The 24,372-nt window shown below is 40.1% G+C and overlaps 1 protein-coding gene across 2 annotated transcripts in view; it reads right to left on the bottom strand.

The window, feature by feature from the left end:
- Positions 1-24,372, bottom strand: part of NALCN (sodium leak channel, non-selective) — a 1,159,715-nt gene that overhangs the window by 924,175 nt on the left and 211,168 nt on the right. For both annotated transcript variants that reach the window (XM_053707809.1, XM_053707808.1), the window contains exon 4: positions 13,050-13,189. In XM_053707809.1, the coding sequence (XP_053563784.1) occupies positions 13,050-13,189 (140 nt within the window). The remainder of the gene's footprint in view (positions 1-13,049; positions 13,190-24,372) is intronic.

Genomic DNA, 24,372 nt, shown 5'->3' with positions numbered 1-24,372 from the left:
AAAAATATTTTGTATTCAGTTGAGCATGTCAAGGAATGCTGATACTGCACAGAAAATAACAGGTGACACTAATATAAAAGTTAAATGGACACCCAAAAATGTTCTTTCATTATTCAAATAGAGAATACAATTTTAAAAAGTTTCCAATTTACTTCTATTATCAATTTTGCTTTGTTCTCATGTTATTCTTTGTTAAAGGGATACCTAGGTAGGTAGCGTGCACATGCCTGAAGCACTACATGACAGGAAACAGTGCTGCCATCTAGTGCTCCTGCTAATGTATAACATTGTTGCAAAACTGCTGCCATATAGAACTGCAGACACGTGCACACTCATAAGTTTAATTTACTGCTTTCAACAAAGGATAACAAGAAAATGAAGAAAATTTGATAACCAAAGTAAATTGGAAAGTTGCTTAAATGTGTGTGTTCTATCTCAATCATAAAAGAAAAAAAAAATGGGTTTTATGCCCCTTTAAGCTAATTTATAATTCCATTATTATATTATCAAATGAAATAAATGCTTTGGCATTTTAATTAACTTAGGCCTAGATTTAGAGTTCTGCGGCCAAAGGGGTGCATTAGCTACGCGTGTATTTTTTCCCCCGCACCTTTTAAATACCGCTGGTATTTAGAGTTCACAGAAGGGCTGCATTAGGCTCCAAAATGGGAGCATAGAGCATAATTTACCGCCACTGCAACTCTAAATACCAGCGGTGCTTACGGACGCGGCCAGCTTCAAAAACGTGCTTGTGCACGATTCCCCCATAGGAAACAAGGGGGCAGTTTGGGCTGAAAAAAACCCTAACACCTGCAAAAAAGCAGCGTTCAGCTCCTAACGCAGCCCCATTGTTTCCTATGGGGAAACACTTCCTATGTCTGCACCTAACACCCTAACATGTACCCCGAGTCTAAACACCCCTAACCTTACACTTATTAACCCCTAATCTGCTGCCCCCGCTATCGCTGACCCCTGCATATTATTTTTAACCCCTAATCTGCCGCTCCGTATACACAACCGCAACCTACGTTATCCCTATGTACCCCTAATCTGCTGCCCCTAACCCCCGCCGACCCCTATATTATATTTATTAACCCCTAATCTGCCGCCCCCAACGTCCCCGCCACCTACCTACAATTATTAACCCCTAATCTGCCGACTGGACCTCGCCGCTACTCTAATAAATGTATTAACCCCTAAAGCTAAGTCTAACCCTAACACTAACACCCCCCTAAGTTAAATATTATTTTTATCTAACGAAATAAAATAAATCTTATTAAATAAATTATTCCTATTTAAAGCTAAATACTTACCTGTAAAATAAACCCTAATATAGCTACAATATAAATAATAATTATATTGTAGCTATTTTAGGATTAATATTTATTTTACAGGCAACTTTGTATTTATTTTTTACCAGGTACAATAGCTATTAAATAGTTAATAACTATTTAATAGCTACCTAGATAAAATAATTACAAAATTACCTGTAAAATAAATCCTAACCTAAGTTACAATTAAACCTAACACTACACTATCAATAAATTAATTAAATAAACTACCTACAATTATCTACAATTAAATCAACTAAATTAAATTACAAAAAAAAAAAAAACCACTAAATTACAAAAAAAAACCCACTAAATTACAAAAAATAAAAAAAAATTACAAGAATTTTAAACTAATTACACCTACTCTAAGCCCCCTAAAAAAATAACAAAGCCCCCAAAATAAAAAAAAATGCCCTACCCTATTCTAAAATAAAAATTGTAAAGCTCTTTTACCTTACAAGCCCTTAAAATACAATACCCCCCCCCAGCATTACAACCCACCACCCGCATACCCCTAATCTAACCAAAACCCCCCTTAAATAAACCTAACACTAAGCCCCAGAAGATCTTCCTACCTTGTCTTCACCACGCCGGGTATCACTGATCCGTCCAGAAGAGGGTCCAAAGTCTTCCTCCTATCCGGCAAGAAGAGCTCCTCCAGAGGGTCCAAAGTCTTCATCCTATCCGGGCAGAAGAGGACATCCGGACCAGCAGACATCTTCATCCAAGCGGCATCTTCTATCTTCTTCCATCCGGCGTGAAGCGGGACCATCTTCAAGCAGCCGACGCAGAGCCATCCTTCTTCACCGACAGACTAACAACGAATGAAGGTTCCTTTAAGGGACGTCATCCAAGATAGCGTCCCTCGAATGCCGATTGGCTGATAGGATTCTATCAGCCAATCGGAATTAAGGTAGGAAAAATCTGATTGGCTGATTGAATCAGCAAATCAGATTCAAGTTCAATCCGATTGGCTGATCCAATCAGCCAATCAGATTGAGCTCGCATTCTATTGGCTGTTCCGATCAGACAATCAGATTTTTCCTACCTTAATTCCGATTATTCCAATGGCTCCGCGTCGGCTGCTTGAAGGTGGTCCCGCTCCGTGCCGGATGGAAGAAGATAGAAGATGCCGCTTGGATGAAGATGTCTGCCGGTCCGGATGTCCTCATCTGCCCGTATAGGATGAAGACTTTGGACCCTCTGGAGGAGCTCTTCTTGCCGGATAGGAGGAAGACTTCGGACCCTCTTCTGGACGGATCGGTGATACCCGGTGTGGTGAAGACAAGGTAGGAAGATCTTCAGGGGCTTAGTGTTAGGTTTATTTAAGGGGGGTTTGGGTTAGATTAGGGGTATGTGGGTGGTGGGTTGTAATGTTGGGGGGGTATTGTATTTTTTTTTCAGGCAAAAGAGCAGAATTCTTTGGGACATGCCCCGCAAAAGGCCCTTTTAAGGGCTGGTAAGGTAAAAACATAATTTATGCTTACCTGATAAATTTATTTCTCTTGTAGTGTATCCAGTCCACGGATCATCCATTACTTATGGGATATTAACTCCTCCCCAACAGGAAGTGCAAGAGGATTCACCCAGCAGAGCTGCTATATAGCTCCTCCCCTAACTGCCATTACCAGTCATTCGACCGAAAACATGCAGAGAAAGGAAAACCATAGGGTACAGTGGTGACTGTAGTTTAATGGAAAAATTACCTGCCTTAAAGTGACAGGGCGGGCCGTGGACTGGATACACTACAAGAGAAATAAATTTATCAGGTAAGCATAAATTATGTTTTCTCTTGTTAAGTGTATCCAGTCCACGGATCATCCATTACTTATGGGATACCAATACCAAAGCTAAAGTACACGGATGACGGGAGGGACAGGCAGGCTCTTTATACGGAAGGAACCACTGCCTGAAGAACCTTTCTCCCAAAAACAGCCTCCGAAGAAGCAAAAGTGTCAAATTTGTAAAATTTGGAAAAAGTATGAAGAGAAGACCAAGTTGCAGCCTTGCAAATCTGTTCAACAGAAGCCTCATTCTTAAAGGCCCAAGTGGAAGCCACAGCTCTAGTAGAATGTGCTGTAATTCTTTCAGGAGGCTGCTGTCCAGCAGTCTCATAGGCTAACCGTATTATGCTACGAAGCCAAAAGGAGAGAGAGGTAGCCGAAGCTTTTTGACCTCTCCTCTGACCAGAAAAAACGACAAACAGGGAAGACGTTTGTCGAAAATCCTTAGTTGCCTGTAGATAAAATTTCAGGGCACGGACTACATCTAGATTGTGTAGCAGACGTTCCTTTTTCGAAGAAGGATTAGGACACAAAGATGTAACCACAATCTCTTGATTGATATTCCTGTTAGTGACCACCTTAGGTAGGAACCCAGGTTTAGTACGCAGAACTACCTTGTCTGAATGAAAAATCAGATAAGGAGAATCACAATGTAAGGCAGATAACTCAGAGACTCTTCGAGCCGAGGAAATCGCCATTAAAAACAGAACTTTCCAAGATAACAACTTGATATCAATGGAATGAAGGGGTTCAAACGGAACCCCCTGTAAAACATTAAGAACTAAGTTCAAACTCCATGGTGGAGCAACAGTTTTAAACACAGGCTTGATCCTAGCTAAAGCCTGACAAAAAGCTTGAACGTCCGGAACTTCTGACAGACGTTTGTGTAAAAGAATGGACAGAGCTGAAATCTGTCCCTTTAAGGAACTAGCGGATAAACCCTTTTCTAAACCTTCTTGTAGAAAAGACAATATCCTCGGAATCCTAACGTTACTCCATGAGTAACTCTTGGATTCGCACCAATATAAGTATTTGCGCCATATCTTATGGTAAATCTTTCTGGTAACAGGCTTCCTAGCCTGTATTAAGGTATCAATAACTGACTCAGAAAAACCACGTTTTGATAAAATCAAGCGTTCAATTTCCAAGCAGTCAGCTTCAGAGAAATTAGATTTTGATGTTTGAAGGGACCCTGGATCAGAAGGTCCTGTTTCAGAGGTAGCGACCAAGGTGGACAGGATGACATGTCCACTAGATCTGCATACCAAGTCCTGCGTGGCCATGCAGGCGCTATTAAAATCACTGATGCTCTCTCCTGTTTGATTCTGGCAATCAATCGAGGAAGCATCGGGAAGGGTGGAAACACATAAGCCATCCCGAAGGTCCAAGGTGCTGTCAAAGCATCTATCAGAACCGCTCCCGGATCCCTGATCTGACGACTTAAGAAATCCGCCTCCCAGTTCTCCACTCCCGGGATGTGGATTGCTGACAGGTGGCAAGAGTGAGACTCTGCCCAGCGAATTATCTTTGATACTTCCATCATTGCTAGGGAGCTTCTTGTCCCTCCCTGATGGTTGATGTAAGCTACAGTCGTGATGTTGTCCGACTGAAACCTGATGAACCCCCGAGTTGTTAACTGGGGCCAAGCCAGAAGGGCATTGAGAACTGCTCTCAATTCCAGAATGTTTATTGGTAGGAGACTCTCCTCCTGATTCCATTGTCCCTGAGCCTTCAGAGAATTCCAGACAGCGCCCCAACCTAGTAGGCTGGCGTCTGTTGTTACAATTGTCCAGTCCGGCCTGCTGAATGGCATCCCCCTGGACAGATGTGGCCGAGAAAGCCACCATAGAAGAGAATTTCTGGTCTCTTGATCCAGATTCAGAGTAGGGGACAAGTCTGAGTAATCCCCATTCCACTGACTTAGCATGCACAATTGCAGCGGTCTGAGATGTAGACGTGCAAAGGGTACTATGTCCATTGCTGCTACCATTAAGCCGATCACCTCCATGCATTGAGCTACTGACGGGTGTTGAATGGAATGAAGGACACGGCATGCATTTTGAAGCTTTGTTAACCTGTCTTCTGTCAGGTAAATCTTCATTTCTACAGAATCTATAAGAGTCCCCAAGAAGGGAACTCTTGTGAGTGGAAAGAGAGAACTCTTCTTTTCGTTCACCTTCCATCCATGCGACCTTAGAAATGCCAGTACTAACTCTGTATGAGACTTGGCAGTTTGAAAGCTTGAAGCTTGTATCAGAATGTCGTCTAGGTACGGAGCTACCGCAATTCCTCGCGGTCTTAGTACCGCCAGAAGAGCACCCAGAACCTTTGTGAAGATTCTCGGAGCCGTAGCCAATCCGAATGGAAGAGCTACAAACTGGTAATGCCTGTCTAGAAAGGCAAACCTTAGATACCGGCAATGATCTTTGTGAATCGGTATGTGAAGGTAAGCATCCTTTAAATCCACTTTGGTCATGTACTGACCCTTTTGGATCATGGGTAAAATTGTCCGAATAGTTTCCATTTTGAACGATGGAACTCTTAGGAATTTGTTTAGGATCTTTAAATCCAAGATTGGCCTGAAAGTTCCCTCTTTTTTGGGAACCACAAACAGATTTGAGTAAAACCCTTGTCCTTGTTCCGACCGCGGAACCGGATGGATCACTCCCATTAATAAAAGATCTTGTACGCAGCGTAGAAACGCCTCTTTCTTTATTTGGTTTGTTGAAAACCTTGACAGATGAAATCTCCCTCTTGGGGGAGAGAATTTGAAGTCTAGAAGGTATCCCTGAGATATGATCTCTAACGCCCAGGGATCCTGGACATCTCTTGCCCAAGCCTGGGCGAAGAGAGAAAGTCTGCCCCCCACTAGATCCGTTCCCGGATCGGGGGCCCTCGATTCATGCTGTCTTAGGGGCAGCAGCAGGTTTCCTGGCCTGCTTGCCCTTGTTCCAGAACTGGTTAGGTCTCCAGCCTTGTCTGTAGCGAGCAACAGCTCCTTCCTGTTTTGGTGCAGAGGAAGTTGATGCTGCTCCTGCTTTGAAATTACGAAAGGAACGAAAATTAGACTGTCTAGCCTTAGGTTTGGCTCTGTCTTGAGGCAGGGCATGGCCTTTACCTCCTGTAATGTCAGCGATAATTTCTTTCAACCCGGGCCCGAATAAGGTCTACCCTTTGAAAGGTATATTAAGCAATTTAGATTTAGAAGTAACGTCAGCTGACCAGGATTTTAGCCACAGTGCTCTGCGTGCCTGAATGGCGAATCCGGAATTCTTAGCCGTAAGTTTAGTTAAATGTACTACGGCATCTGAAATAAATGAGTTAGCTAACTTAAGGGCTTTAAGCTTGTGTGTAATCTCATCTAATGGAGCTGATTCAAGTGTCTCTTCCAGAGACTCAAACCAAAATGCTGCTGCAGCCGTGACAGGCGCAATGCATGCAAGAGGTTGCAATATAAAACCTTGTTGAACAAACATTTTCTTAAGGTAACCCTCTAACTTTTTATCCATTGGATCTGAAAAGGCACAGCTATCCTCCACCGGGATAGTGGTACGCTTAGCTAAAGTAGAAACTGCTCCCTCCACCTTAGGGACCGTTTGCCATAAGTCCCGTGTGGTGGCGTCTATTGGAAACATCTTTCTAAATATCGGAGGGGGTGAGAACGGCACACCGGGTCTATCCCACTCCTTAGTAACAATTTCAGTAAGTCTCTTAGGTATAGGAAAAACGTCAGTACTCGCCGGTACCGCAAGATATTTATCCAACCTACACATTTTCTCTGGTATTGCAACTGTGTTTCAATCATTCAGAGCCGCTAACACCTCCCCTAGTAATACACGGAGGTTTTCCAGCTTAAATTTAAAATTTGAAATATCTGAATCCAGTTTGTTTGGATCAGAACCGTCACCCGCAGAATGAAGCTCTCCGTCCTCATGTTCTGCAAATTGTGACGCAGTGTCTGACATGGCCCTAATATTATCAGCGCACTCTGTTCTCACCCCAGAGTGATCACGCTTACCTCTTAGTTCTGGTAATTTAGCCAAAACTTCAGTCATAACAGTAGCCATATCCTGTAATGTGATTTGTAATGGCCGCCCAGATGTACTCGGCGCTACAATATCACGCACCTCCCGAGCGGGAGATACAGGTACTGACACGTGAGGCTAGTTAGTCGGCATAACTCTCCCCTCGTTGTTTGGTGAAATATGTTCAATTTGTACAGATTGACTTTTATTTAAAGTAGCATCAATACAGTTAGTACATACATTTCTATTGGGCTCCACTTTGGCTTTAGCACATATAGCACAGATATCTTCCTCTGAATCAGACATGTTTAACACACTAGCAAATAAACTAGCAACTTGGAAATACTTTTCAAGTAATTTACTATAATATGAAAACGTACTGTGCCTATAAGAAGCACAGAAAAAGTTATGACAGTTGAAAATTAATAAACTGAAAAGTTATAGCATCAAATCTTTGTAAAAAACACAATTTTAGCAAAGGATTGCTCCCATTAGCAAAGGATAACTAACCCTGATAGCAGAAAAAAAAAAAAAAAAAAAACAGAAATAAACGTTTTTTTTTTATCACAGTCAACTACAATCTCACAGCTCTGCTGTGAGTGATTACCTCCCTCAAAACAAGTTTTGAAGACCCCTGAGTTCTGTAGAGATGAACCGGATCATGCAGGGAAGACAATATACTTCTGACTGAATTTTTTGATGCGTAGCAAAAGCACCAAAAAAGGCCCCTCCCCCTCACACATAACAGTGAGAGAGATCAGTAAACTGTCATAAATTAAATAAAACGACTGCCAAGTGGAAAAAAATAGTGCCCAAAACATTTTTTCACCCAGTACCTCAGAAAATTAAACGATTTTACATGCCAGCAAAAAACGTTTAACATTAATAAATTGAGTGTTATTAAAAAGCCTGTTGCTAGTCCCTGCAAATTAGGCTAAAGTTTTATGCATACAGTATAATTCCAGTGAAGTGCCATTCCCCAGAATACTGAAGTGTAAAATATACATACATGACAGCCTGATACCAGTTGCTGCTACTGCATTTGAGGCTGAGTTTACATTATATCGGTATGGCAGAATTTTCTCATCAATTCCATTGTCAGAAAATAATAAGCTGCTACATACCTCTTTGCAGATTAATCTGCCCGCTGTCCCCTGATCTGAAGTTTACCTCTCCTCAGATGGCTGAGAAACAGCAATATGATCTTAACTACTCCGGCTAAAATCATAGAAAAACTCAGGTAGATTCTTCTTCAAATTCTACCAGAGAAGGAATAACACACTCCGGTGCTATTATAAAATAACAAACTTTTGATTGAAGGTATGAAACTAAGTATAATCACCACAGTCCTCTCACACATCCTATCTATTCGTTGGGTGCAAGAGAATGACTGGTAATGGCAGTTAGGGGAGGAGCTATATAGCAGCTCTGCTGGGTGAATCCTCTTGCACTTCCTGTTGGGGAGGAGTTAATATCCCATAAGTAATGGATGATCCGTGGACTGGATACATTTAACAAGAGAAAGAGCTTTACAATTTTTATTTTAGAATAGGGTAGGGCATTTTTTTTTATTTTGGGGGGCTTTGTTATTTTTTTAGGGGGCTTAGAGTAGGTGCAATTAGTTTAAAATTCTTGTAATCTTTTTTTATTTTATGTAATTTAGTGTTTTTTTTTTTTTTGTAATTTAGTGTTTGTTTTTTTTGTAATTTAGTTTAGTTGATATAATTGTAGATAGTTTATTTAATTTATTTATTGATAGTGTAGTGTTAGGTTTAATTGTAACTTAGGTTAGGATTTATTTTACAGGTAATTTTGTAATTATTTTATCTAGGTAGCTATTAAATAGTTATTAACTATTTAATAGCTATTGTACCTGGTTAAAATAAATACAAAGTTGCCTGTAAAATAAATATTAATCCTAAAATAGCTACAATATAATTATTATTTATATTGTAGCTATATTAGGGTTTATTTTACAGGTAAGTATTTAGCTTTAAATAGGAATAATTTATTTAATAAGATTTATTTTATTTCGTTAGATAAAAATTATATTTAACTTAGGGGGGTGTTAGTGTTAGGGTTAGACTTAGCTTTAGGGGTTAATACATGTATTAGAGTAGCGGCGAGGTCCGGTCGGCAGATTAGGGGTTAATAATTGTAGGTAGGTAGCGGCGATGTTGGGGGGGGCAGATTAGGGGTTAATAAATATTATGTAGGGGTCGGCGATGTTAGGGGCAGCAGATTAGGGGTACATAGGGATAATGTAGGTTGCGGCGGTGTGCGGTCGGCAGATTAGGGGTTAAAAAAATTTAATAGAGTGACGGCGATGTGGGGGGGCCTCGGTTTAGGGGTACATAGGTAGTTTATGGGTGTTAGTGTACTTTAGAGCACAGTAGTTAAGAGCTTTATGAACCAGCGTTAGCCCAGAAAGCTCTTAACTCCTGGCTTTTTTCTGCGGCTGGAGTCTTGTCGTTAGATTTCTAACGCTCACTTCAGCCAAGACTCTAAATACCAGCGTTAGAAAGATCCCATTGAAAAGATAGGATACGCAATTGGCGTAGGGGGATCTGCGGTATGGAAAAGTCACGGCTGGAAAGTGAGCGTTAGACCCTTTCATGACTGACTCTAAATACCAGCGGGCGGTAAAAACCAGCGTTAGGACCCCCTAACGCTGGTTTGGACGGCTAACGCAGAACTCTAAATCTAGGTGTTAATTTTGTTGTTTCCAATGAATAATTATATATAAACTGATAATGCAATTTAAAGTAACATCATTTTAAAGTCATTGTATACTATAAAGGAAGCATCACCTAAGTTAAACCATTATTTTAGTATTCTGCAAAAGAATCCCGATTGTTCTCAGTGTTGATTGAAATAAGGAAAAGCCAGAGTGCTCTTTTTATAAAATGTCTCTATTTTTTTGATCGACTAAAACATTATACAACCATTGAAAGACAACATTAAGGTTAACTTACCAGTCAGAATCAAAGGGATGATTTCAAGTAAGTTGACAACCCCCTCACATTTATTATAATGTTTTAAAACAAATCCAAACCAATAAAAATTGCATAATTTCAACATGACATTACAAAGAAATCATGCCATATATTGTAATTAGTTGGGAACATATTCCTATCCAAACCCATCTAAGGGATAACTGTATGATGCCAGAAGCAAGAGCCCAATTCTGAGTGGATGAAAGTGGCTACAAGAAATTTCTCATTAAATATAACGTAGGATCGTCTTCTGAGGTGTTTTAAATTCATAGTAAGGGAAGATTTAAAGGGACAATCCGGTCAAAATTTAAATGTGCATAGATGAATTACATCTTTGAATAGAAACATATTTTCAAGATACATCTATTGGCAAAAATGCTTCTAGTAAAAGTTATCACTTTTTTAACATAGTAAATGAGGTTGAAAAAATGACTGAAGTCCATTGAGTTCAACCTATACAAATCTAATATACTTGAATTTAGTTAACTACAGGATTTTATATTTTATTAAATTATTTTATGTTGGAAAAAAAAAAGTAAAATGGACTGCTTGCATCTAAGATCTAGTTCTTTAACCCCAATGTGGGAGTCATTGATTTCTTGAATTTTGTATTCCAGAGGTTTATAAAAGTAATGGACTGGTAATTTTACTTAAATCAGTCACATCTTTTTAATGGCAGTGATGAGCCTATTAGATAACTGTCTTCATATCTTTCTTGGGGGGCTCCTGATTTGATACAGATTCTGGAAACCCTCCCACTGCTGCCAGAAAAGGATCCTGCAGTCTTCTTCCCTATAGTTAGCTGCTGTGTAAATTCCCTATAACACATACCTTCCAAGTTTCTGAAGCTGCTGTGGGGCGGGGGACTTTAAAAGCTCCCATCTCAGTTCCCCGACCACTTTTAGGAACGTAAGACCTTGAAATGATTTTCTGTATAATATATCTGGTCACAATTAAAAGCAGTGATACCACATTCCTTTTTAGAAACTAGGTAATTTCTAGTGGTGGGGAGGGTGGCTATTATAGGGCTTTGTCTGCTCCTCTGATTTAATTATAGGGGTATGAGACCTGCATGTGAAAGAGGAAATTCTCCTATTTTAAATAGGGATGCACACGCCTTCTAATTATTAGGTGATCTCCATGGTAGAGGCAATCATCTGCCTCAATTACGCACCTGAGCATTGTTAGATGATGGGGGGCTTTTAGAGCCACTGTCCTTACCCACAAAACGGACTATGAAACCCCTGTTTGAAAATAAGGAAGTACATTCTTAACAATGAGGTGTCTCAAACACCTGCCATCATTAGGTGACCAAAATAAAAATGTTAATAACTTACCTAATGTATGTACACAAATACACACAATAAGTCTCACATGGAAGCAGGGATTATCCACTTTCAAATTAGGAGTATCATGTCCCTTTAGGTAGCAGGTTATCACCATACAAACTGCAATTACCTATCTGACTTTTACAGTGCTTAATGCTTTAAAAGAGGCCATAGTACTCCTAAATAAACACTAAAATGGGGCAAATAAAGAAGAGGAGAGGCTTCTCTTTCAAAAAAGGGGTCACATGCCCATATGGTTTTTAATTGATTAGAATGGCAATAGTGGTCACCTGACAAAACAATAGGTATTTGAAACCAATACCTGGGGGGGGGGAGTGTTATCCCATATATCTACACCCAAAATACACAGAGAAACTTTAGACTTCTAGTTTGCAAGCAAGAAACCTGCTTTTTCAAGTGAGTGATCCTGTGCCCATCCAGCTGCTGGGTGCTTGTCATAACATTGACAAATAACTCACTACATTGGTTCAATTTATGGTGCTCAGGTTATTTTTAAGAAAACTTTATTAATACCTCCCCATAGAAATACATCATAAGATCCCTCATTTGAAACAAGACTCGGCATACAAATAAGGGGTCTCATGACCTTATAATTTTTGTTTTGTCAAATTTATAATGATTATCTGCTAGCTTTAATTTAATGCTGATTTCAGGGAGGTGGGTGAGTATAGAAGTGGAATATATTTTTTGATGTTCCATATAGGATGATTTTGCAGCAACTATTTTATGTTTGTTTGTTTTTTTGTGGTTATGCTGTGATGAAATGGTAGAAATATGCATACATTGTCAAACTGGGCTAATTTAAAATTTAGCTAATATTTTTATGTATAAATATTTCATACCTACTACTTTTCTGCATAAGTTGCAAAATGGTGCAAAGTGAAAAAAAATTATATATATATATATATATATATCTTGATTTTCAATCATTATTTTTATTGAACAATATAGGTAAAAATCCAAAATTTTGTTTTTAAGAAGGTGAACTAAATTTTGTACATTAAAATGAATGAAATATTTAAGAAACGATGACTTGTGTGCTGATATTTACCATGTATGCCATTTTTTTCTCTCTTTTTAATTTTTTCTTTTGCATTTGATATTGGTGTTTTTCATAGTAAGCTATCTCTTGCAAGTTAAAGGTACCTTCTATTAGTGCTTGATCTGCTTAAAAAAATTAGGTATAATTTTTGCTGCAACATTTACTTGTAAGTATTTCAATGTTTCTTATACAAATCCCCTTTGTTTCCTGCTTCTCTCTCCATGTCTTCTTTGTATGCTTTTTTCAGCAACCCACAATCACACACCTTGCCTAAAAAAATCTCTCATGTTCTTGGGTCCAGGGGCCTCATGTTTCTGTTAATATTGTGTGAGGGGGGTCCAAAGTAACATTATACAGCGATAGTCACACTAAAAGAAAAGACTGGCAAATTTAAAGTTACCAACACCTTTGATCGACTCCTAAAACTACCACAGGTCTCTATGTTCTTACTTCCATCTTTTGATGATCTATCTTCAATGTGTAGTTGTTTAACAGTGATACTCACAATAAAAATAAACTTACTTTAAAATATTTGTTATCCTTGTTCTTGGAAGCTCAAATCGGAAATAAATTCGGAAAGCTCGAATCATTATCATAGGACGTGGGATCCGTAACATTCCCCAAGGAGACATTTGATCAACTACGTCTGCGATTTCAAATACCTGTTAATTTTTTTTTAATAATAAACAGATAAGTTATTTATAATAATGAAAATCATCATCACATACCAGATGTGATCAAGAATTTAAGTCTAGCAACCAGAGCAAATCAAAGTAAACATTAAAGGGACAGTACACTTTAAAATTGTTTTCCCCTTATTGTGTTTCCAATTACATTTTATAAAAGTTGAACTGTATAAAATGTATGTCAGTTAGGTTTATTTTTTAATATGAAGTATGTGTTTTTTTCTCTCTGAAACCACAACCCATTAAAAATTATGCTTACCTGATAATTTTCTTTTCTTCAGATGGAAAGAGTCCACAGCTGCATTCACTACTTTTGGGAAATAAGAACCTGGCCACCAGGAGGAGGCATAGACACCCCAGCCAAAGGCTTAAATATTCCTCCCACTTCCCTCATCCCCCAGTCATTTTGCCAAGGAACAGTAGAAGAAACACCAGAGTGAAAAGGTGCCAGAAGAATAAAAACTAAGAGACGCCCCACAGAAACAACAGAGCTGTGGACTCTTTTATCAGGCATATGGAGGAAACGGTGCAGTGGACGCCGAGAAATTTGTAGCAATATAGTATCTGTTTTTATTACATATTGTACACTTTTATTTATTTTTAAAAACAAACCACATTTTTTAATTAAGCACTTTCCACGAGTCTTTTTGCTCTACCTACCGCCTATGATCACTGGAGGTGCTTTGGAACAATATACCAAGGATAGTGCTGTTTATGTGCACTGGGCCACTAAAATAGTCCAGTAGGTGTTATATGCACCATTGGGTGCTTTGACAAATGTGAGTACCCTGTTATACTTGAGTCAATACTGGGTTCTTGTAGCACCATTGATCTGCACCAGGAGTCGCCCTTTTTATTTCCTATCATCTAAAAAAAGAAGGTCCACTGCCACCCCCAAGACCTGAAGATGAACATTAGATCTTAGATCCTACACCTAGCTGGACCAGCCCAAGCAACGGCAGAACTGAAGTAAGGGAACCAAAAAGGAACCCCAATACCGGCCCCCAAAGGGCGGAAGAATCCTCAATCTAAAGACAAACGAGCAGGCGTTAGACCCAAGGAGATCTAGCAAGGCCACCCGACTAAGTCTCAATGCGGAGCCAGCAGCTCCCCAGATGGAAAGGAACAACTCAAAGAGCAGACCAATCCCTGAACCAGATAAACATCTTGTCAGGGTGCCAGGAATCAGACTGAGACGAGACGTTCAAAAATAATCACACCTTATTAATAGCAAAAAATAATAAAAAGTCCACAAGTCAAATAACAAGCCAGGAGTCAAAACCAGAGCTGGTAGTCAGACGAGCCGAGTCAGGAGCCAAAGCAAATAGTCAGACAAGCCAGAATCAGGAACAAGGAAAACAGCAGAGTCAGGAAGATGCCAGGTATCAGGAACCAGGAAGGACGTCAGGCAGCCAGGTAATACACAGGAACTCTCACAAACAGGTCTGAGACAATGCAAAGGCAAAGCATACTGAACAGAGGCCCTTTAAATAATAAGTGATGACATCACAATTCTGAGACTGCATCCTGCCTCACATGGATGATGCACACCAGTCTGGCCATAAAAGGAAGTGCAGGAATTGAGCAGCATCCCCCACAATGCACCATAGTCAGGAAGAGAGGTGAGTAATATGGCTGCCAGCAGCACATGGCAAACACAACAGGGAAAAAACCCTGACACATCTGTTCCAACCTTCCGAACACAGGAGAGGCCCCCAAAAAGGGAACAACACCTCTGTAAGGAGGAAAAATAGCCCCCTGAAGAGGAGAGTGTCGATAAACACCTGCCCATAAGACAGGAAGACGTAGGAAGAACCGAGAGAACACAAGGCCACGTCACTGACGAACACGGAAGAACCCCTTAAAACACCATTGTGCAAGCACACATAACAGGCGCAAAAGCAACAGCTTAGCAACCACAAACCTTCCATTTGCTAGGCAGGAAAGCCAACCATCAGGTCACGTTAGTTGGCTGTCTCAGGGGGACCATATCATCCACACAAGACAAGGCCCAAGAAGCCCCAGCACTCAATAAATCTGGCCAAGCTGTAAAACAGAACAACCAAAACAAGGGTGAAGCCCAAGTACCCCGGAAAGTGGAACCCCCAGACCAGTCCTAGGATCATAAGGTCCGGTAACATCCCACGGCGGGATTCCAAAATTGAAAACGCTGAGTAAAACCTTTGACAACCGGAAGATCAGGACAGGACGCCCGGGCCTCACAAATGTTTGGATTAAACCAACTTCCAGGCACATAAATTCCCCATTTGATATAAAAAAAAAACAGACTTCCCAGGGGAAAATCCAGAATAAAACAGATAACAAGAGCAAGAAGCCCTTGCAAGTTCCGACCCAAAGGGAAGAGACCACCCCTTGCAGGAGCCCAACACTCCAAAGAGCCAGGGCCATAAAAGGACACTAGAACTAACAGGCATCCAAACATCATTAACATGATTGTACTTGAAAGGAGCGGCTAATCCCCTAAGGGACATAAGGCGCTGCTCATTTTATCAACCTCAAAAGGATGAAAGGCTGAGTAGAACTAGCCAGGGTCCGAACTAGCAACCCTCGATTTGCTACAGTACAGAGTAGCCACAAAGCATTATAATGCTGAGCTAGCTGTCCATCTAGCCCCGAGCTCTAGACACCAGGGGAACAGTGAGGACAAGTCACCCGAATAGAGCAACATCAACCCTCCACATCACCTCAGATTCGAAATCAGAGGACAGTAAAACATGGGTTTGGATGTCACCGGGATGGCAATACCTGAACCATATTAGTGGAAAACCACTAGGACCTCTTCTATCCCAAGAAGGAGATGCAGAGCATTCCCAACACCGGGGAAGGACCCCTAACCAGAGCCCAAAAAGACCTCACTGTCTAAAGTCCAGAAAAAGGAACAACCAACTCAAAAAGGGAATCCAAGTCCCCTGAAGGCGACCCATCCACAAGGAGAAACGGACAATCCAAGAGGTCTCAATGAAGAAGAGAACCACTAAAGGAACAATCCTCTAATTTTCCCACCACATTGGAAGTAATACTCTAGGATCCAAGGGTATCGGAAGCAACAGAGAGTGACGCAGCAAAATTCACTGACCCAATCACCAGAGAAACGGCTATTTAGGACTGAAACAATCCTGAGAGCCGCACGGACCCATAAGACCTCTTGAGAATGCTTAGCTGAAACTTGTAAAACAAATAACAAGAAACATAATAATGTTAAGAGCACTCAGCACCCCAAACTGACCAGCAAGGTAACATAGTAACATAGTAACATAGTAGATAAGGTTGAAAAAAAGACTGAAGTCCATCGAGTTCAACCTATACAAATCTAAAATACTTACAAAAAGCTCCAGTTAAGTTTAAATAACCCCATTAAACTGTGACCCATTTAATACTAGCAATCATATCCATGAATTTTGTTAGTATACAGAAACTTATCCAGACTATTTTTAAATGTATCTATGGTATTGGCATTCACTACCTCCTTTGGTAATGAGTTCCACAATTTTATTGCTCTCACAGTGAAAAAACGTTTCCGTTGCAGGAGATTAAATCTCCTTTCCTCCAACCTTAAATTATGACCTCTTGTCAGAAACAATTTTCTTGGAATAAACAGAGCTTCTGCCATCTCTGTATATGGGCCTTGAATATATTTATATAAAGTAATCATGTCACCTCTCAAGCGCCTTTTTTCTAAAGAAAACAGACCCAGTTTGGCTAGCCTCTCCTCATAGGTTAATTTCTCCAATCCCCTTATTAGCTTTGTGGCCCTTCTCTGAACTTTTTCTAGTTCTGCAATATCTTTTTTAGCAATTGGTCCCCAGAACTGCACTCCAAACTCAAGGTGAGGTCTTACCAGGGCTTTATATAATGACAGAATTATGCTTTCCTCCCTTGAATCAATACCTCTTTTAATACATGCTAGTATCTTATTAGCCTTTGAAGCCGCTGCCCTGCATTGTGCACCCATCTTTAGCTTGTTATCTATTACTACTCCCAAATCCATTTCCTCCTGTGTTTGGCTAAGTCTTGTCCCATTTAAAAAATACGTAGCCTGCTTATTTTTACTTCCAAAATGTAGAACCTTGCATTTTTCCGTATTAAATCTCATTTTCCATTCACTTGCCCATAGTTCTAATTTTAGCAAATCCCTTTGTAAAGACAGTTCGTCCTGCTCTGACCTTATGACCTTACTTAACTTAGTATCATCTGCAAAAATAGAGATGTCGCTATTTAATCCTTGCTCCAAGTCATTTATAAAAATATTAAAAAGAACAGGGCCCAGTACTGATCCCTGGGGGACGCCACTGATTACCTTTGTCCAATCTGAGTATGATCCATTTACTACTACTCGTTGCTCCCTATCTTTTATCCAGTTATTTATCCATGAGCTAACATTTTCAGCTATTCCCAGTCCCTTAATTTTGTGCATTAATCTCTCATGTGGCACTGTATCAAATGCCTTTGCAAAATCTAAGTATATCACATCCACTGATTCCCCTTTATCTATATTTTGACTTACTTCCTCGTAGAATCTAATCAGATTAGTTTGACATGATCTATTTCTCCTAAAGCCATGCTGATTAGAACTCATAATCTTGTTTACACGAATATGCTCATCAATATAATCCCTTATAATCCCTTCAAATATCTTCCCCACTATTGATGTCAGACTAACTGGTCTATAGCTTCCTGGATCATCCCTGCTTCCCTTTTTGAAGAGTGGCACCACATCAGCTTTACGCCAATCCTGGGGTACCATGCCTGAGGATAATGAGTCTTGAAAAATTAAGAGTAAAGGTTTGTCTATAACAGTGCTAAGTTCCCTCAACACCCTTGGGTGTATTCCATCTGGGCCTGGAGTTTTATTTACCTTAATATTTTCCATTTTTTTCCGGATATCCTCTAAACAAAACCCAGTTAGTGGTATGGACTGGCATGTTCTATTATGTTCAAAAGTATCATTCAATGGTTCTTCTCTTGTGTATACTGAAGAAAAAAACTGGTTTAGTACCTCAGCCTTCTCCCTGTCATTATTTATCATGCTACCCTCCACACATTTTAATGTACCTATATTATCCTTCTTAGATTTTTTGCTATTTATGTACTTAAAGAACCTTTTAGGGTTAGACTTAGAATCCTTAGCAATTAATTTTTCATTTTCAATTTTGGCTAATTTGATTGCTTTTTTGCATGCTTTGTTACATTCCTTATAAATATTGTATGCTGAGTCTGTACTATTTTCTTTTAATAATTTAAATGCCCTACGTTTTTTCCTAATTTCTCTTAACACATTTTTATTTAGCCATAATGGCTTTGTTTTTTTATTTTTACTTTTATAACCATATGGTATGTGTTGATATGTATATTTATTTAACACATTTTTAAATATTATCCATTTATTCTCTGTATTTTTATTAGAAAATACATTGTCCCAATTTATATTATTTAATGATTTCCTTAAATCGTTGTATTTTGCTTTCTTGAAATTAAAAGTCTTAGTTAAGCCTTTAAAACACTGCATTTGAAAATAGATTTCAAATGTGACCATGTTATGATCACTGTTACCCAAATGTTCTTTAACTTCTATGTTTGATATTATATCTGTATTGTTTGATAGCACTAAATCCAATATAGCTTTACTCCTAGTTGGCTCCTCTATTAATTGTGACAAGAAGTTATCCCTGAGAACATTTAAAAATCTATCCCCCTTAGCTGAATTACTAGTTTCATTGGCCCAGTTTATATCAGGGTAGTTAAAATCTCCCATAATTACAGCACTGTTATTAGCAGCCTTACCTATTTGGATAAGTAGTTGAGTTTCCTCCGGGTCATTAATGTTGGGAGGCTTGTAGCATGTTCCTAGTAATATTTTTTTAGGATTTTTCCCCCCACTCTTTATTTCAACCCACAGGGTCTCTACATTGTCACTTGTATCATAAATATCTTCCCTTATTGTAGGTTTAAGGTTAGGTTTAATATACATGCAGATTCCTCCACCCCTTTTATTATTCCTGTCCCTCCTAAATAATGTATACCCCTCTAAGTTAACTGCCCAGTCATGTGAATCATCCCACCAAGTTTCAGTTATACTGATAATATCATAGTCCTCTTCTGCAACTAAGAGCGTCAGCTCCCCCATTTTACCTGTCATGCTTCTTGCATTTGTTGTCATACATTTAATTTTCATGTGCTTTCTGCTGCTACTCGGTGTGCTTTCCTCTATATTTTCTAATGTGACATTTCTTAAGTCATCCCTTCCTTGAGATATTAAGGGATTGTCATATTCACAGACTGATCTCTCTGTTCTATTTTGTTCTAACTGACCCTCCCCCCCTTTGCCTAGTTTAAAAGGTTCTCTAAACGTGCTACCATCCTTTCCCCCAACACACCTGCACCCACCTGCACCCAAGGTATATTAGGTGCCACGTGTCTGAATAAGCCGCAAGACAGAAGATCTGAACCCAAGCAGGACCAGCGTGTAAACAGGGTCATAACTGCCAAGCTGGCTAAATTTGCCCTCAGAGAGGGAGGAAGAAAAACAGACAAACATGGGACTAACGTGTCCCGAACAACTTCCGTAGAAGCAAACAGCGAGTATCGATCCCAGAGAAGTTCCCGCAGGAAAACTTATATAGTATAGTATGAAAAATAAAAATAAAATTCATCCTAACTGGATAAAATAAAATGACAGGCAACCCGGGGGCGGAGCCTACAGCTGTGGCGGTTGGACGCGTATCAGAAGAGCTCCAGACAATATTTGCTTTCTCAGTATTTAATTTCCAGATATCCCTGATTCTAAGGGAACTTTGGTTGTATCTGGAGGTTTGACATAAAGCACGGACCTACCTATGCTCCTCAGCTAGATGCCCAGCATTTAGTTCCACCTGTATGAGTGTCGGCCGGCCGCATAATACCCCCCAGGATTCTGGGGTAGTGCGCAGTGAACAGTGCTGCATCCAAATTACCTAAATACAAAATTATTACTTATAGGATGGAACCCTCTGACGCTAGTATAATTGCAGCGATCAGGGACATTCTGATGGTGCATATGTCAAGGCTGGAGCGACATTTACTTGCAGCGTGGGATAATTCCGATGAACATAATCAGCAGAGTAATGTGACCATGGATGGCAGTGATAAAGACTGCACAGAAGAAGCAGAATGTATAGGAAATGTTTGCGCCCCTTTAGTAACATTGGATGTAACAGTCATGAGGTCTGAGGAGCCAGAGATCAAAGAGATCTTTTGTGATCATCTGGGAAGTGTGAATTTAAACAGACGACAGGCATATGTCATACAGGAGCTACTTACTGCCCGGGGCTGCAGGCCCGATCCAAGAAAGAAATCAGTGGCTCTTGAGCAAGAGTTTGGATAGCAAGGATGTGGAAACAGCCAGTGCCGCCAAAGATCATACAGCTCATAATATACATCAGGATGACGGCCTCGTAGCTAACCTATGCTACCACTTTGTTTCTGCCTACGGGGAGAACTTTGTATGCCAGATCCACAGCCCGAGGCAGATTCTCCACTCGGCACCTACGACCTATAAGCTGGGTATTGGCACATTCACAAATATTTTGCTAGGAAGGTTGATTGTTGTCGCCCAGCTTGACGTTGACATTGACTGATAACTTTAAAAAAAATGAGCGGATAGCCAATTTGAAGATTGCATACTGTTTAACATACTCTTAACCCCCAAACATAAGCTGGACAAACCTGTTGCTTTATAGCGATACACTGCAATGCTTGTTTATATAGTTATTTGTAAAGTTCTAGAACGTGTGTCTATTATTTTATGCTTTATCTTTGTCTAACCAACTGCACGCAATATCGTAGACTAATAATATGCTATCATGAGGAGAACATCCAATACATAAATCCCTTATGCAGATTAATTCATTTTATTGGTCAAGACGTCTCTAATTACCATCAAGAGCCAGTAAAAGGTATAGAACACCTATGTCATGCACTTTGATAGTATCTGCTAAAGTTATCAGCTTTTTACTGCCTTGGAAGCTTATTGTACTAGACCTATCTAAGGTGTATGTAATACTTATAACGATCTCTAACAACTTTATCATTGCCAAATATTTACTGGTTTAGTATTCTCCACCTGATTATATTTTGGAACAATTCATTTCTTTTGGTGTTCACCTTGTTCTCTTTAATGATGATGTACAGTTTCCTTGCTCCTCTAGTTGTATATTCTCTGCATTATTTTATATAACCTGGACTTACATTTGTACTAGCCAAGGTTTTAAGAGGGACCCTATGTGCCGAACTCTAATTTCCTGTATTTACACATTATCATACCTATGTGTACCAACTGAGTGTCACCATGTGTATTATTGTTTATAATATATTGGTTGTTAAGTTTGAATTAAAAAAAAAAAAAAAAATGACAGGCAACCCAAGGGTTAACGCCCAAGAAGAGCAGAAAGATAAGCCTAACGGAAACCCTGTTCTTCCAACAAAACTGGGATGGATCTCGATAACAAGACTTAAAGGAGATTACTTCATCCCCCCATGTCTAACGAGGTGAGCCATTCAAAGGAGGAGACTGATGAGTCCCGTATCCAAGAAGGATAGGGTCCCCCCAAGCTCAAAAACGTGTCTGAGTAAAACCCTAATGTGAGCCCGCCTGTAACGAAAGGCTCAACACTCAGGCACAGTTACACCCGCAGGGAACTGTTCATGCCCTCCAGAGGCAGAAGCACCTGGGGCAATTGGGCACGAGCACAATCTCAAACAAACATCTGCACTTTGCAAACGCGCTAGAGCCAAAAGTATGTAAAAAGCAAAAATGTGCCACAACCTCCGGGGGAAACAATCCACCCTCCGAGGAGGGAAACACATAACTTGGGTTACCCGCATGTGTAGTAGTAGAAAACGGTAGGGAACTCACCTCCCGGAGGACAGGGCCCCCCGAGGCAGATGGCTCAGCAGTCTCTTGAATTCCCGAGCCCGAGGAACAAGGCGCTCTATGACGGCCTAAAGAACATAACCAACTGACTTGAGTCAATGGGGCCAATTTGCATTCTTCACAGGACGAAGAATCTGAATCAGAATGATGACCAATCTCAACATCAGTATCCTTCATAACTGGATCAAGGATACCGAAAAAGGACTATATATAAAACAATTTGAACGGCACCTGACACCCACAATGGCTGGGGCACTCACCACCTCCTATGTACCAGACACTAGGGGACTAAAATTTTCCTTCACCACACAGTCAGGAATGCGGAAATGGAAGACCAGAATGTAACACGTTCGGTCTCAAGGTGAACCGTACAGTCCAATAAAAAGCGCGCCCAACCATAAGGTTGCGTCACTTCAACAGACCATTATGTTCTAAGCCACGAGCCCAGTAAACACTACACATAAAGCAGATTGAATCACATAACAAACATGATTAAACCCCCCCTGTTCAATAGCCCCCCTCAGGAGATATTAACCCTTGATTCCAAGACAATTTAAGGAGTCTCACTGAGACCCTGTAGATTTCATGTGAGTTCGTAGGAACAAATGAGTTACAGTACATTCATGAAGAAGTAAAATAAAACGATCTTACCGGAATCTTAGCCGTGGAACAGGAACACGGCCCTCCAAGTGTGATGGATAGTAGCCCCGCCTCCGCCATGGACTTGAGAGAAGAAAGTAGGCAGCGAAGCGAAGTTCGACAACGCTGATTGCTTGAAGAGCTGTTAACATCAGTCAGGATGGTTTCGCAGAAAGACTCTTCCTGCATCTCCAAGCCCTCACTGAGAGACTGAGAGACTGACAGGATTACTTAAAGGGACAGTGAGCACAAAAAAATTTTTTGTTTAAAAAGCTAGATAACACCTTAACTACTCATTCCCCAGCTTTGCACAACCAATATGGTTATATTAATATACTTTATAACCTTTAAACCTCTAAATTTCTGTCTGTTTCTAAGTCCCTAAAGACAGCCCGATGATCACATGCTTTTGTATTTGCTTTTCACATCAGGGGAAGCTAGTTCATGTGTGCCATATAGATAACATTGTGCTGATGTCCGTGGGTTCTAACAATACTGCACTAATTGGCTTAAATGCAAGTCAATAAAGTCATGTGATCAGGGGGCCATCAGAAGATACTTAGAAACAAGGTAACCACAGAGGTAAAATGTATATTAATATAACCATGTGTTCTGTGCAAAACTGGGGAATGGGAAATAAAGGGATTATCTATCTTTTAAAACAATAACAATTTTTGAGTTGACTGTCCCTTTAAAACTCCCATCCCATGAAAGAGTACTACCCTCCATAAGAGAAAAATTAAATTCTGACACTTCTCTGCCAACCTCCAGGGATGAAAGGCAAAGAATGACTGGGGGATGAGGGAAGGGGGATGAGGGAAGTGGGAGGAGTATTTAAGCCTTTGGCTGGGGTTTCTTTGCCTCCTCCTGGTGGCCAGGTTCTTATTTCCCAAAAGCAATGAATGCAGCTGTGGATTCTTTCCATTTATGAAGAAAATGCTGACTTTGCACAGAAACCCAGCTCATTACCTTATCACTCTAAATAAACACAAAGGATTTCTTATCTTATCCAGCACTGAGAAGTTTTTAAATGAACATTTTAGTAATAAAGTGCAAATTTTCTTCTGCTGGATCTTGTTTTCATAGTTTTTCTGTACCCATTACTGCAGTAATGAAAATGTCAGTATAGGTGGCAGTTTGTGCAGACAAAATCAGATATTTCAAATGATAAAAGTGTGCTCCCCGTGAAAAAGCAAATCTAACAATGTATTCCATGGTTTTTCAGGGCAACAGTGATGTAGGGTCACATGAGCAAGTCTGCAACACAAGGTAAGTAGTAGCAGTCTTAAGGGTGGTGGAGTTAAACCATCCTGATCAGTTCCAACAGGGATGGCTGACAAGCCCTACTCTCATACAAATTGGTTGAGCAAGAACAAGGGGTGTAGCTGCACAAGCAATGGTCTATGCAATGGTAAATGTGGACAGCAGATGCTGCCCACTCGCCAAGATGCCAGATGGACAGGTTAGCGGCATCATCTAGGCCCCTATAAATCAGCAATAATATTTCTAGGAGTGACCCAGAAAAAAACATAATTTATGCTTACCTGATAAATTTCTTTCTCTTGTGGTGTATCCAGTCCACGGGTTCATC

The sequence above is a fragment of the Bombina bombina genome, chromosome 3 (assembly GCF_027579735.1).
Source record: "Bombina bombina isolate aBomBom1 chromosome 3, aBomBom1.pri, whole genome shotgun sequence".
NCBI classification, from domain to species: Eukaryota; Metazoa; Chordata; class Amphibia; order Anura; family Bombinatoridae; genus Bombina; species Bombina bombina.
Note: the sequence above shows the minus strand (reverse complement) of the source record. Positions and strands in the feature narration are given on the sequence as shown.